This window comes from Onychomys torridus, chromosome 8 (assembly GCF_903995425.1).
Source record: "Onychomys torridus chromosome 8, mOncTor1.1, whole genome shotgun sequence".
NCBI classification, from domain to species: domain Eukaryota; kingdom Metazoa; phylum Chordata; class Mammalia; order Rodentia; family Cricetidae; genus Onychomys; species Onychomys torridus.
In genome coordinates this window covers 2,714,953-2,730,044 of record NC_050450.1, presented here as the reverse complement: position 1 = coordinate 2,730,044, position 15,092 = coordinate 2,714,953, and the positions used below count along the sequence as shown (strand labels likewise).

The 15,092-nt window shown below is 42.8% G+C and overlaps 1 protein-coding gene and 1 pseudogene across 2 annotated transcripts in view; both read right to left on the bottom strand.

Moving 5' to 3' along the window:
* Prkdc (protein kinase, DNA-activated, catalytic subunit) overlaps positions 1-15,092 on the bottom strand; it is a 225,635-nt gene that overhangs the window by 136,051 nt on the left and 74,492 nt on the right. For both annotated transcript variants that reach the window (XM_036195022.1, XM_036195023.1), the window contains exons 29-31: positions 13,678-13,777; positions 11,368-11,501; positions 7,103-7,357 (exon numbers count right to left, since the gene is read on the bottom strand). In XM_036195022.1, the coding sequence (XP_036050915.1) occupies positions 7,103-7,357; positions 11,368-11,501; positions 13,678-13,777 (489 nt within the window). The remainder of the gene's footprint in view (positions 1-7,102; positions 7,358-11,367; positions 11,502-13,677; positions 13,778-15,092) is intronic.
* LOC118588564 lies at positions 1,386-4,408 on the bottom strand (annotated as a pseudogene).

Sequence of the window (15,092 nt, the reverse complement as noted above, 5' to 3'; positions counted from 1 at the left end):
GTCCATTTTTTTTACTGGGAAACTGAGACCACTGATGTTGAATGTTATCAATGGGCCATGTTTGTTGATTCCTGTTATTTTGTTGTTATGGTGTGGGTTCTTTTCCTCCCTTTTTTGATTTGCTGTCTGGGAGTATTCATTCCTTATGTTTTCTTGAGTATGGTTAACTGCTTCTGATTGAAGTTTTCCCTCTATCACCTCCTGTAGAGCTGGATTTGTATATAGATAATACTTAAATTTGGTTTGTTGTGGAATGATCTTCTTTCTTCATCATTTATGGACTAAAATTAAATGAACCTGCATCTGTGGTCTCTTAATGTTTGTAGGACATCCATCCATGCCTTTATGGTGCTTACATTTTTCCATTGAAAGTCAGGTGTTATTCTAATAGGTCTTGTTATTTGGTATTTTTCCATGCAGTTTTTAATATTCTTTGTTCTGTATGTTTAGTGTTTTGATTATTATGTGCTCAAGGGAATTTCTTTTTTGTTCCATTCTATTTGGTCCTCTGTATGCTTATTGTACCTTAATAGGCACCTTCTTTAAGTCAGGGAAATTTTCTTCTATGATTTTGTTGAAAATATTTTCTGTGCCATTGACCTGAGTTTCTCCTTCCTCCATTTCTAGTTTCAGATCTACCTTTATCATTTCAATCTCCTGTTTGTGTTTTTCACAGACATCATTAGTGGATTATTCATACCCTTTTTGAGGTCCTTGAACATATTCATAATAGCTATTTTTATTTTATTTTTATTATTTATTTATTTATTTGCTTTTTTTATATTTATAAACAAAACCAACCTCCCCTCTTAACTCCCCGAACAAACAAAAAACCAGATTAAATAAAATGTACAGTGAATACCACCCAGCAAACATCTGTATGTGCAACTGAATACTGTGTCTGTTACTGTGGCACAAACCTCAAACAAACAATATACAGTGTTCTGGGGAAGAAGGGGGTCCCAAGTTTTAACTCTGTGGGGGTTTGGGAAGAGAGAGTGTGGGGAAATCAATGTACTTTTCTTAATTCTGTCCATATAAATATATTCATGAAGACCAGAGAGGAAGGGAGAATGGGATGGTGAGGAAATGGAAGAAGAGGGGAGTGTGGGACCCTCTCAATCCTACTTGACCAAAAAATACGAAAGAAATTAATTCCATGGTGGAAGAAGAGATTAAAAAAATGGTAGAAGAGGATGGGAAGGAGAAGAAGACAGAAGGGGACCAATAGGAAAAAGTGGGACCCATGGCAAGGAGTCCCATGCCGGTGTGGGACTCTGTCTGCTTCTCTCTTCAGCCGTGAGGTGGCAGGCTCTGGCCCAGTCATCTGCCTCGGCTGCCTCTATTGCTCCCAATGCTCCTGGGCCAGTCCTGCCCTCCTCCATTCATTGGGAGCTCGCTCGCTCCAGGATCCTCAGTTCTTTTTGGCCACTTGAAGTTTGAAATGACTCACAGAGTTGTTGAGGTGAAGGGAGGCATTCTGGGCAGCCAGGGGGCTGGGGAATACAGCCACTATGGTGTACAAGGCAGCGAGGTCCGAGTGGCGGCCATTCTCTCCCGTCCCACTATTGTTCCTGCCACCTGCACCAGGCAGCCCCTGAGCATCCTTAAGCCACTGGATCTTGGCACCAGACATGGCAAGCTGGGTGAAGAGTTTGTCCGCCTCTGTGCGGGTGATTCCTTCAGGGAGGTCTGTCACCTCTAGCACCCTTCCCAGCACAACGTCTGCTGTGCCCAGGTCAGTGGAGGCAGATCTGAGTGCTTGTCTCTTGCCCTGGCTCCCATGCTTCAGTTCACTCTGTCCCTGGTGCACTGTGTAAGTTGACTGGCCATGCAGCAAGGGAGGGCAGATGGACAGATTGTATTGTAATGGCTGATCCAATAGGGAATAGCGCCCATCACCTTGATCTAAATCCCTACCCTGTGCAGGACCCCCAGGCCAGGGGAATGGTGTGAGGACAGGCAGGGAACCGAGTCCAGTGCAGACGTTGCTGAGGCTGGTGACAGGAGAGGGTGCTGGAGACTGGGTAGGAGATGTGATGGGGCTGCTGCCCATTTGTGCATTGGCCTGGGGATTACCATCAGGGCTGTACAGGTCTCCAGGCTTCTGACCTCGCTGGAACACACTGTAATATTTACAGTGACTCCACTGGACCATGGATGGATTCTGGGGGGCCTGGGGTCCATTAGGGACATTCAGTTGCATGACCACCACACCTGGTCCCAAAGGTGACACTCCTGAGTACTGCTGTGGTATCTGTGGTGGGCTGCAGGGAGAGGGAGACTAAGGCATCTGGTACTGCTCAGAGCCAGGAGGCTGTAGAAACCCCACGGAAGGGCTCGTACCATTCTGCTGAGCTGGTGGGATCATGCTGTAGTATACTGGCACACCCCTGGCTGGGAGGCCTCCTTATACAGACTGGCTGGCAGAGACCAGCATGGGTTGCTGGAAAGGTACCTGGACCATATTTTGTGAGTCACTGCCCACTGGGACTTGGTATGAAGGCAGTGGAGTGTACTGAACCACGAGGACTTGCATCTGGCCTCCCATGCTGTTCCTCTGGTTGCTGAGTAGACCCTGGTTCTGAGGCTGCTGGACCCCAAGCATGCCTTGGTAAGCCGTCTGCTGCTGGTTAGGCATCATAGGCTGTAAACCAGGCTGCTGGGATGGCTGAGGCAGCTGTTTACCACACTGGGGGCTATAGGCCACCGGGTGAGAGAGAGGTCGATATTGCTGGTTGGAATTAGGATACTGACCCGGGGGGTAGTAAGAAACCTGGATCTGCTGAGGGGGCTGCATGTAGCCTTGGGGAGGCAGGACTTGCTGACTAGGTGGTGCATGGCTGGAGGTGGAATAGTTGGAAGTAGGGAGGGGCTGTCCTGAAGAAGCCATGATGAAGCTAGCTTGCTAAGGATGCTGGGAAATGAGTGGGGGCTGGAACAGAGCTGAGGACGGATCAGCTGCTTCAGTAGAACCTTGGCGGCTAAGGCTCATTTGTCCAAAGGGGTTGCTGAGGTCATCTGCTTGTGAGATCATGGGATTACTCAGGGGTGGCTGCTGTTGAGGAGTGGGTGGGAGAACAGAAGTTGCTGCTGCTGCTGCTGCTGCTGCTGCTGGACAGTACAAGGGAGAAGGCCACAGACTGGGGTGAGGTGGCCTGGCTGCACACTTCTGGGACACCTAGTGCCATACCTGGCCCGGAGGTCCTCCCTGTACCTTTGCCGCTGTCACCTCGGGTGAGGATGGAGACTCCACTGAAGCTGCTGGCTTTGGTGACAGGAGGCTGCATGCTGCGGACAGAGTGGTCTGAGTCTGTGCTGCTCCAAGGCCGGGGCTCCAGGGATTTGAGTTCACTGTCTGTGCTACTCTGTCGGCTGCTTGAGGTGCGGCTCAGCCCTTCACGGTTCCCCTTGACATCACTTAGATATATGCTCTGGCCAGTATCTCGGGCAAATATTCTCTCTCGGACCCTTAGATATTCCTCCTCTCTCTATTGACTTGCTCCTCCTTCCATCCTGCAATGGAACTCTGATCTGGTTATCATCTCGGTCCATACTGGCATCATGTCTCTTGAGAATGAATCTCTGCTGAAATTCTGTATTCTTCTCATCTTGAATGTGTTCTGAGAATCTCTGTTCGGCGATTCTCGTGTTGCTGGTTTTGTTGATGATGACAGCTTTCCGGTTTGGTCAACATTGTGGTCCATCCCGGAATAGGCAACTACCCGGTGTAATAGCTTCCGGTGGTAGGAGGTCATCTGAGGGAACTTCTTGAACTTGTTATTGTTGTCATTGATAAACTCCAGACTCTCCTGTTCTAATTTTAGCAGCATCATTCTGTCCCTTGGGTTCTGTTTCAGTGTACTGACAAGGAATTCATGCAGGCCTATTCCAGTGGAGTCAGTATATTCTTGGCTGGAGTCTCTGGACAGCATCTTCCTTGGGACCTTCTCTTTGCTTCTGTCCTTGTCTTCCTTTTCAGAGACATCCTTTGTGGATTTTTCTTCCTTCTTGTCAGAGGGGCAGCTGACGTGCAATTGAACTATATCCTAGGTGTCTAGTGGCCCATCAGCAAATGGAGTGGAGGATTTCTCACATACTGCCAGACTTCGGACCAACTTGAGCTTGGAATTAGACTTGGCTCTATTCTTGGCATGACCATGGCCTGATGTCCGTCTCTGTGTCTCCTGGCGCGACCCAGTGTCTTCACCTTCTTTCTCAACTTCTTCCTTACTTGGAGTTTTAGATATAAGTTTGTTTTTGTTTACAGATTCTTCCACCAGTTTTTTTTCTGATTCTTTCATTATTTCCAGAGTCTCCTGAGTAGTGTTACTGTTAGACATGTTCTACAGTGAAATACAGCAGCTCCTATGGGTTCCTGATTTCTAGCTCAGATATGCTGGCTTATCTATCCATCCAGGTAAAGTATTAAGAACTGTATCAAGTAGGACTTTGAGACACTGAGGAAGGACACTGGTAGCTTCTGGCAGTTCACCTCACAGGGTCCAGTGCGGGGTGGGCGCCCGGTCTCCGCCTGCCACCGGGGCCCACGGCTGCTTGGTTTGAGGCTCGGCCGCTTGGTTTGAGGCTCCGCCGATTGCCAGCAGCGGCAGCGTGCTCCTGGGGGGCAGGCTCTTCTCTGACAGGGAGAGAGGGGGGTCCTCCCCGGGGGGCCCAGGGTGGGGAGGCAGGGGAGTAGGGTGGGGGAGGGGAAATGGGCTGGGGAGAAGGGGGCCAAACCCGGAGAGGGAGAAAGGGGGCAATAATAGCTATTTTTAAATCCTAGTCTTCTGCCTGAGCTATATTACATTTCTCAAGACCTACTGTGGTAGGGTTATTGGCCTCTGGTGGAGACATATCATCTTGGTTGTTAATGATTGTACTTCTGTGCTGGTGTGTAGGCATCTAGGTTTGGGAGGATTGCTGATCTATTGGGTCGTCTTTGTTGGGTGGGTGTTCCTTTCCTTGGTTTGTGTTGTCTTCTCTGGTGGTTGCAATGGATTGCCTGGTAGGGAGTGTTTTAAGAGTCCCTGCCAGGCCAGGCGGTGGTGGTGCATGCTTTTAATCTCAGCACTCAGGAGGAAGAGGCAGGCAGATCTCAGAGTTAGAGGCCAACCTGCTCTACAGATCGAGTTTCAGGACAGGGTCTAAGTTACACCGAGAATCCGTGTCTCAAAAAAAAAAAAAAAAAAAAAAAAGAGTGGCTCCCAGGTGTGGACACTGGGGACACCAGGTAGAGCAAATTTCTAGCCATGACTCAAAAGATTGGAGGTGGCTTAGGAGGGGAATGCTGAAAGGGTCTACAGGAGGAGGAAAGCTGGGTCTATCCCAAGAAACCAATGGAGTCTCAGGTGAGTGGAGTCACGGAGCAGGAGAGGCTCCTGCAAGCAGGTCTGCTACAGGGCTAAAGATAAGACTGAGGAATTTAAAATGGAGTAAGTATAGCCAGTGGGTTACCAGGTTGAGAGTATCCCCCAGAAACTGGCAGCTGTTACGGAGAGGTGAGGTGAGGGAGAAAGGCTAGGTCTGCAGAGAGATCTTCACAGTCTACAAGAAATGAAGGTAGATGTTGAAGGCAGGCACCTGCAGGTGGTCTGCTCAAGGCTAAGAATCAGACTGGGGATTTGCAATGGTGGATTGAATAACCTCTTTAAGGTTCTTGAACACATTAACAATTGCATTTTGAAGTCCATGTTTTGTGCTTAGGCTAAATTGCATTTTCAGGGTTTATTGCAATAGGGTTGCTGGCTTCTGAAGTAGGCATGTTGTCTTGGCTGTTAATGTTTACATTTTTACACTGGGATATAGGAATCTAGAAGCATGAGGTTTGAGATGTTTCTTGGTATAAAGATCTCATTTCCTCTTTGTTGGGTGAGCTCTTCTTTGGTTGCTGGTGTCCACTCTGGATCCTCAGTAAGTGTGATAGCTCTGAGGTCCCTGGTAGTGTGTGTTTCTTTGGGTTTTTTGTATGAAACAAAGAAATGGAGAAAGGCTAGGAAGAAAGACTGCAAGGGTAGTGAGGAAGTGCGAGGGTGGCCCTGGGTTGGAATCAAGAGGTGCATTCCCCAGGGAATAGAATTAGGGTGGGAGGAGGAGTGGGGCTAAGAAGAAGTCTAGAGAAACCAGAATCAAGGATTACATTGTAAAACATCGAAACAGCAATACAACAGGGTACTGCTCTACTCATCATTAAAAATTAGTTAAATGGGAAAGGGATTATATTTTAGAATTAATCAGTTATGGAACTATTTCTTAGTAGAATAAAAAACAAATATTTCTTAGTAGAATAAAACATTGCAAGCAATTTTGGTTAACAACAAACTATATGACAGTTATTCCATAAAACTATACCACCTAGTGACATAGAGTGTTACTGGGAGGTAGGGAAATCTTTGGAAGATGGAGAACATGGTAAAATTATTGGAGGTGTACATTTTAAGGGATATTGAGACTACAGCACCCACTTCTTATTCACTTTGCTTCCTGGCAACTAGGAGGTTAACAGCTTTCTCTAGTACATGTCAAACCACAGGGCAAAGGCAACAAAGCCAATCATGGACTGACTCTCCCAAGCCTGTGAGCCAAAATCAACCCTACATCTTAAGATGATTACCTCAGCTTTTTTGTCACAGTGGTGGAAAGCTGATTAACACAAAAGAGAATGTAAGTAAAGAAGCCTGGAATATAGCTCAGTGGTAGAAAATCCAAGTTAATCCCTTTTACACCGCATTAAGTAGCCAGTGTCTTATCAATTTTGTTAGTATGATTATATTTATTTATTTAGCTTTTTGGGACAGGGTTTTTTCTGTGTAACAGTCCTGGCTGTCCTGGAACTTGTTTTATATCAGGCTGATCTCAAACTCACGGAGATCTACCTGCCTGGCTTCAATTTTGTTAGTATTATTTTTATTTTATTTTCTACACAGGTCTCACCATGTAACAGTGGTTGTCCTGGTACTGTCTCTGTAGATAAGGCTGGCCTAGAACTTACAGCCACTATCTCTATGTGCTTGTTAGCGCTGTTTTGACATACACTGAGCAATCTATCTGGCATAAACCAAGCAAAATCAGGCAATTTGACCTTAGAATAAATTGTACCTACCCCAGACCTCTTGAACTTCCACCGTCTTCTCCTCGATGAATGTGTTGTAGCACTCCAGTGCTGCAAGAAGCATGTCCAGCCACTGAAGGACTGCTCGCAGGCTGACCGGCCCGTGCAAAAGGAATAGAGTTGGTTGCGCAAGAATGCCTGCTGGCTGATCACAGCTGCTAACCCCTCCTTCAAATGTGTTTATGAGAAAAGAAGTACCTTCTGTTTTTATGAGATCTTTCAGCCATAAAGAAGGAGACTTGTTGCCTAAGAGACAATTTTTAATAAGACAAATAAGAGATTAAAACATATACATTACTATATACATAAAGCAAAGACATCAACATTCAAAAATTAAACCTCTTTAATCTTTGAACCTAGTTAAAATTTCAAAATGATACAGTATGATCTTTTCACTACTACTAATTTGTTTCACTGTTCTTACTTCTAAGAAGTTATTTCCACTAAAGCTGAACTCTTCAGTTTCCTAACATTATAAAAACACTATCTGGACTAGCAACAGACTGGTACTCTGCCTCTGCCCTTTTCTTTTCAAGTTCCCAAAGAGTGCTGTGATTTTTGGGTTCGGATGCTGGTGGTGCTGCTCACATCTCCGAGGACCTGGCCTCTACATCTGTCTCCTCATCCCAAACAAGAATAATAGCATGCCTGTGCTTATTTAGATTACTCACACTAGCTTTGAACTTATGGGTACATGTGACCTCAGTCTCACAAGCTGCATGCTAAGCAGTGTTTAAGTAAGTCAAATGACTTGCTTTAAAAGTTGTTTAAAGGGTTGGGGATTTAGCTCAGTGGTAGAGCACTTGCCCTGGGTTTGGTCCTCAGCTCCAGAAAAAAAAAAAAGTTGTTTTCTTAAAAAAGAAAAAAAGAAAAGAAAAAGAAAAAAAGTTGGGTTTTTTTGTGCCTGGTGTGTGCCTAAAGACAAGGCCATTAAGAAGTTCGTCATTTGGAACACTGTAGAGGCTGCTGCTGTCAGGGACATATCTGAAGCAAGTGTCTTCGACGCTTATGTGCTTCGCAAACTCTATGTCAAGCTCCATCACTGCGTGAACTGTGCTATTCACAGCAAGGTAGTCAGAAATCGATCCCTTGAAACCCGTAAGTACAGAACACCCCACCACGACTTAGACCTGCTGGTGCTGCTCCACCAAAGCCCATGCAAAGATGTGGCTTCATAAAGATAAAAGAAAAAACACACTGGAAAAATAAAATGAGCCTTACACTTTTATGTAGCATTTGAATGTGTCTAAAAAAAAAAAGAAAGAAAGAAAGAAAGGCTGAGCAAGCCATGGGGAGTAGGACAGTAAGCAGCACCCTCCATGGCCTCTGCAGGAGCTCCTGCCTCCAGGATCCTTCCTTGTTTGAGTTCCTGTCCTGACTTCCTTCAATGATGAACAGTGATATGAAAGTATAAGCCAGATAAATCCTTTCTTCCCAAATTGTTTTTGGCCAGTGTTTCATCACAACAATGGTAATACTAACTAGGACAGATGCAGAAAATCATCCTCAAGGTCTCTTGGCTGACTGGAGGGGCATACACCTGCAATCCCAGCAGCATTAATGAATAGAAGAAAGCAGGATAAGGAGTTCAATACCATACTCAGCTACACAGTAAGTTTGAGGTTAGCCTTGGCCGCATAGACCTTGTCTTAAAAAAAAAAAAAAAAGTGTGTGTGCCTCTATATATTATTTCATATGTAGATAAATAGGTGGTACATTATAAAGGCCACAGATGACATAAACAAAAAACTAATGTATTTTTTTTTTTTTTTTTTTGGTCTGGTTTATGTTAGGGAAAGGGCTAGCTTTGCCTACTACTTGATAGCCTGACTTTATAGATTCTTTTGAGACAAGAGTTTCAATGGTTAGCCCTGGTTGGCCTAGAACCTACAGAGGTCTACCTGTTTCTGCTGGGATTACAAGCAAAGACAATTTTAGTTGAAAATATAGGAGGTAGGCAACTGAGAAGAGAAAAGAAAAGAAATGTCTGGGATCAGTGAAGAAGACATGATAGAAACCTGTCAGGAGCCACAGTCATGAGCAAGTCAGGACACAAATAAAGCTTACAGTAATTGATAATTCAGATGTCAACCCACCATAGGAATGATTCTCAGATGGAGTACCCTGTCAAGCAAAGCTTGCAGGCCACTGATTCTGAATATTGTTTGCTTCCATCTGTAATTTCTTGTGCAATATCAACTATGATATCTCCCCATTACCATGCATTTCCATGAAATATGTATATGTAATCTCATGATTGCATGTCAATCTTATGGGAACACACATATTCATGGATGGTCAGGAAGCTGACTTCTCATTAGTTGTACAATTTTGATATATAGAAAATATACTAGGATATGCTTTGTAGCTAAATCTATTGTTCCATTTGGACTGCAGACACTTAATAGCCTGCTTGTTCCATTCCCCAGTATAAACTTAGAATTCTGCCCCCTGATCTTTATGGCAGGACGTTTGGTCAGAAAAAGTATCTATAAAAATAGATCACCATTGGAGCCTTCAGAAGACAGACCCAAGGACAGAATTATATGTCTGAGTTTCTTGATTCATAGCCCTCAGAGAGATAGGGAACAAGGGCACCCTGGATTCACTCTGCCAGCAGATAGGGAAGCACTGCCCTAAGCTAACCTTATACTAACCTTAAACAAATCCTTAACTCTTTGTATTTACTTTCACCTCAGTTTACTGATGCAAGATTTTAGGTTAGGAGATTTACTGCTTGTGTTTTACCCTGAGAAATAACAGGAAAAAGTAATTAACCATTTGCCCATTCCCAGAGAAAGATAATCTTCCCACAGACTCTGTTGGATTTAGGACACAAATGAGCAGCATTGGATCTTGTACAAAGTAGGCTAATGCAGACCAAATGCTGCATATTTCCTCTGTTGTTTATGTAGATTGCCTGGTAACCTGACACTTCCTCTGCTTGCTGGGAAAGAAGCAGCGCTGAGAAAAAGATGGTTCTTGCCTTGCTCATGATTTTTACTGATTATAAATTTTTAGCTTATTACCTAGTCACATTTAGAAATGTAGGAAGCAAAGGAATTCCCCTCTTGATTTAATCTCTCCTAGTTTACCTTGTCCCCTTTAAGAGTTCACTGGGGACTTTTATAAGTGACTCCCACCTTGAGCCATAAAAGAAAGCTGACAGTCACTGTCTTGTATAAAACTCTTATCTGTTTTTATAACTCTGAAAATTTTGAGCCTGTGACCTTGCTTTGGCCAGAGAATTGCTGATTGTATGGGTATATAAGCTGGAAACTGCAGAACATCAGAATGAAGAGAGAACAAAAAGAGAACAGCAGAACAATAAAGAACCATGCATAGAAGGAGAATGGTGTGGGCTGATTCTTTCGCCCTCAGATTCTTAGGTTTCCCTCACTTGTTGTAGCATCTTTTCTGAACCCTAAGGGGCTTGAGGAGCTGAAACCTGAAGGACTCCATTAGAAACCACAAAAAAATATGAGTCTGAGTAGAGGTGGCATGCGAGGGTTGGGAGTGGTTTCTGTTAAGCAGCACCATCTAAAACTGCTTAGACATTCAGAGAAAATGATGGCTTCCAGCAGGCTCCTCCTCATAGGTGGTTGTGACAATGATGAAACAGATTAAGTAAATCTAAAATAACAGCAATATGGAGGTAGGAAGATGGCTCAGTGGGCTCAATAAGGGCTTGTTGAGCAAGAAGCAAGGGCCGGGAACTGGACTGACAACATGCACATAAAAACTGGGCATGGTGGCGCATATCTATACTCCAGTGCTGGGAGGATAGACAAAGATGGATACCCAAAACCCGCTGGCCTTGCCAGTCTAGGCCAATTCGTGAACAAATATGAGACCCTGTCTCTGCTGTTTAGTATTTTTGTCAATTTGACACAAGTGAGGGTCATCTGACAAAAGAAAACATCAATTGAGAAAATTCCTCCATCAGATTGGCCTGTGGGCAAGACTGTGACACATTTTCTTGATTAATGATTAATATGAGAGGGCCTAGCCCACTGTAGGCAGTCCCATCCCTGGGACTTGAATTATGTAAGAAAGCAGGCTGAGCAAACCATGGAGCACAAATTTCACACAATTTCAATTTTCATGATCTCTGCTTTAGTTATTGCCTCCAGGTTCTTGCCCTGACTTTCCTTCATGATATAAAATGTCTTTTCTGCAAGTTGCTTTTAGTCATTATTTTTAACATAGCAATAGAATAAATTATTAATTTAAAAAAAAAGAAAGAAAAAACATACCTGGCAGTAAAGGAACAAACTTATAAAAGAGTTCTATGGATTTGTGTCGACATTCTGTCTGGGGCCTTCCACAGTGAGCTAAAAGCCACTTGACTAAATCCAATAAACACAACGATGTCATTGGTGGAAACCCCCTACACAGAGAAAGCATGCTGTCATTAGCACATTATCCAATATTCAATGTATACATAGCCAAGAATTTAGGAACCTGAAACTCAAGTCTACCAACCTGGCATAAGTAACAGGCATATTCATTTTTTAATGTATTACCATTAGAATGTAACCAAGGTATCACAAGTTAACTCATAGAGACCTGGCTGCTTCTGCTTCCTTGGTGCTGGGATTATAGATGTTTGCTACCACAACTAACTTCAATTCAGTTTCAACATAAAAAATACATGCTTTTGTAGTGCCAGGGAGAGAACTCGAGACCTTATACTGCAAGCAAATGCACAGGTCTTCTTTTCTTTCACTATGGGAAAAAATTTTAAATATGTTTAACAAATAGAATCATGTATTTCATGTTTCCATTCCAATGAGCTCTTTAAACAACAAAAACAAAACCACAGTTGTAGGATATAAAGCAATGCTTCTTAGAAGCTCACCTTTGCAAACTAGTCATAAATCTAAGTTCTCTGATCCTACCCTAGCCCAAACTCAGAAATCTTGTAGATGGAGCCTGTACAACAATCTGTGTTTTAACTAGACTCCCAACTAATTTTAATACATGGTAATGACCAAGAACCAACTGTCTAAAGTCAAGTTACAAGTCAGAAGAATCTGAAAGACTCAAGTAGTTTGTTTTTGTTGTTTCTTAACAGTATCATTTAGCTGAGGCTTGGCTTGAACACTTGACCCTCATACTTTTCCCTCCCAAGTACTGGGATTACAGGCATTAGCCTACCTCTTTTCTTGATGGCTTCTTTGAGAAAGGGGTGGAAGGGTAGGAGGAGCATGAAAAATAGCCCAGGCTGACCTCAAACTTATGCTTCCCCTGCCTTATTTTCCAAGAAGTCAGGATTATTGGTGTAAGCAATTATGCCTAAAGGTATCAATTTTAAAATGGTGAAAATATAAATATCCACTATATACAGGTCCAGAGTGGTGGCTGTCAGTATATACACCATGACTCCCCATATACTGCATAGAGGGTCAATGCACTGTACCTCCATCCTTCCTGACAGTGGGGCATCGCTGGGGCCCTAGAGTAACCACTGGCCGATACTCAGCCTGGCTTTGAACAACTTTCTCAACTTGATAATTCCAAGTCTCTCATTCCTCCTCCTCAGTTCCATTCTTACTTCCTTTTCTTTTCTTTTTTAAATAGAACTGTAGTTGTCTAATGGAATAGAGTCTCAGCTTTACAGGACAAAAGAGCTTTGGGGACTGGTTGCACAACAGTGTGACAATACATAACACTACTAGACTGTACAAGTAAAAATGATTAAAATGATAAACTTTATGTGTGCATTACATCACAATTAAAAGTAACAAATAAATCTCTGCTCGGAGCATCATTTAACTCCTATGCCACCTAAAATCCTGAGTAGTGGTGAACAGAATGCACTCTGAAATCAGACATTTTGAGTTCATTCCTGCATCTGCCTTAGAAACTTACATGAGCTTCAACAAGGTGCTCAGTCTTCAAAGTACATCTTATATCTAAATATGCATTTTATCTTCCAGGTGACTATATCTCTTTAAATAAAATGCTCCCTAAAGACTTCCTGGAAAAGCTGTTAACAAGTTTCCAGTGGTCAGGCTGTTTAAATTGTCATTAAATAGATCTCTAGCCTAAGTAGGAGTTCGTAACTTGAACTGACTCCTAACTATCTGAATGCACACTTCTGCTCTGTTCACCTTGCTGGTGAGACAGCTCTGTACAGACACTGGTATAAGCAATCATGTTCTACAAGAAGCCAGCATCTTTGATTGAATGTGACATTCAGTTCTTATACTTCCAAACGTATTATGTAACAGTTTATGGATAGTCTAGTTAAATAAACACTTACCAAACTTGTATTTAAACTTACTACATGTAAAATACAATACCCATCTCAGTTTTAAAACATACTGTCAATTTGGACGCCTATTCAAATCTTAATCAAATATCATCTTCCTTAAAACCAGGTATTTTCAAACTTAAAGCTTTTAAATTTTGTGGAAAGTTGACTGTTCATCCCATATTTCTACACATTCCTTCTCTACAAACATAATTTCTTGACTTTCTACATATCCATCTAACAACCTTTATCAAATGGAATTAGCTTTGGGTTGGGTTAACCAGAGGCAAAGGAAACTATCACCTACTGTGGCAATCGTCGTTTTTTTGATTTGTTTAAAGAATCATGCTTCTTTTCAATGATTCGTCTTAGGTGATCAATGGCATCACAGCACTGCTGAATTGTACCTGTATTTGTATCCAGTACAAAAGATTTCAAGAAAACATATAGCAGATTGTTATTGATAAAGTAGAATTATAAAATTGTTGACCTACTTTTGTGACTACAAAGGTAATTTTACTACAGATTTAGTATTTCTTCATCTCAGAATATGAAATTAAAATAAATGACTTACATTTCAAACCCTAAAGTAAAACCCAGACTCATGACTGAAGGAAGGCATGGCACATACTTGCATACTTTATACATACATGCAAAAAGGAGTATCATATGTAAGTAGAAACTACATGACCAACAGCCACAACAACCAAAACACAGCCTCACATGACAGACTAGACTGGAAGAAATCTCTGAGTGTCATAACTCAGTCTAAGCCAGAGCCAGTGCACATCACTTCAGAGCCATTAGAGCTTAATATGCAGGCACTGTAGAAAAGGGCGGAACTAAGGACATTCCATAGAGGTCTAGAAGAAAGAATGCATACATGGTTACTTCTAGCACTAAGAAAATGTATTTTTGTTGTAGTTTTTTTCCCCTCTCTCTCTCTCTGTGTGTGTGTGTGTGTGTGTGCGCACTGGGTGTTAAAACCCAAGTGCCGATATTCAACATCAACTTAAAAAAGAATAAAGTGGGGGCTGGATGGCTCAGTAGTTAAGAGCAGTTAAAAGCTCTTCTAAAGGACCCAAATACAATTTTCATCACTCACAACTTCCAACTGTCCATAATTCCAGTTCCAGGAGTTCCAACACTCTTTTCCAGCCACCATGGGTACAGGAACCCACATGGTGTGTGTGTGTATATATATACACACATATATATGTTATCAGTGTCTAATTTGTCATTTTATGAATTAAGCAAACACCAAGATATGAGAATTAAAAGAGAAGTGTGGCCACACATGGCTGTATGATCTAATCCTTCAGTGACAACTGCCTCAGGGACCTGACTACCACCTGATGGGACCAACAGAAACTTCTAGCTCCAAAGTTCTGTGAGGTTCCTAACGATTTCCAGACAAAAGTGCTTTAATTCAGTTCTAACATCATTTTTAGCATCTTAATCATAGCCTAAGTAGCTTTACCACAGCTGTACAATGAGACCTACTTTCTGAATTATTATGAGCTCAGAGACAATGGTCATATCTCAGTGGTCCTTGGTGGTCAGCTCTCTTCAGCACTGTCAATGTGCATTTGCATGTTTATGCCAGTGCAGCTAGTGACTAGCTATAGTGTGCATACCTCCCTGGTAGGATTTGCCAACCAGGATTCAAGCTCCATGGCTGCTGGGTGAATAGGAGCCGTCTTGGAGGATGAAGACACAAAA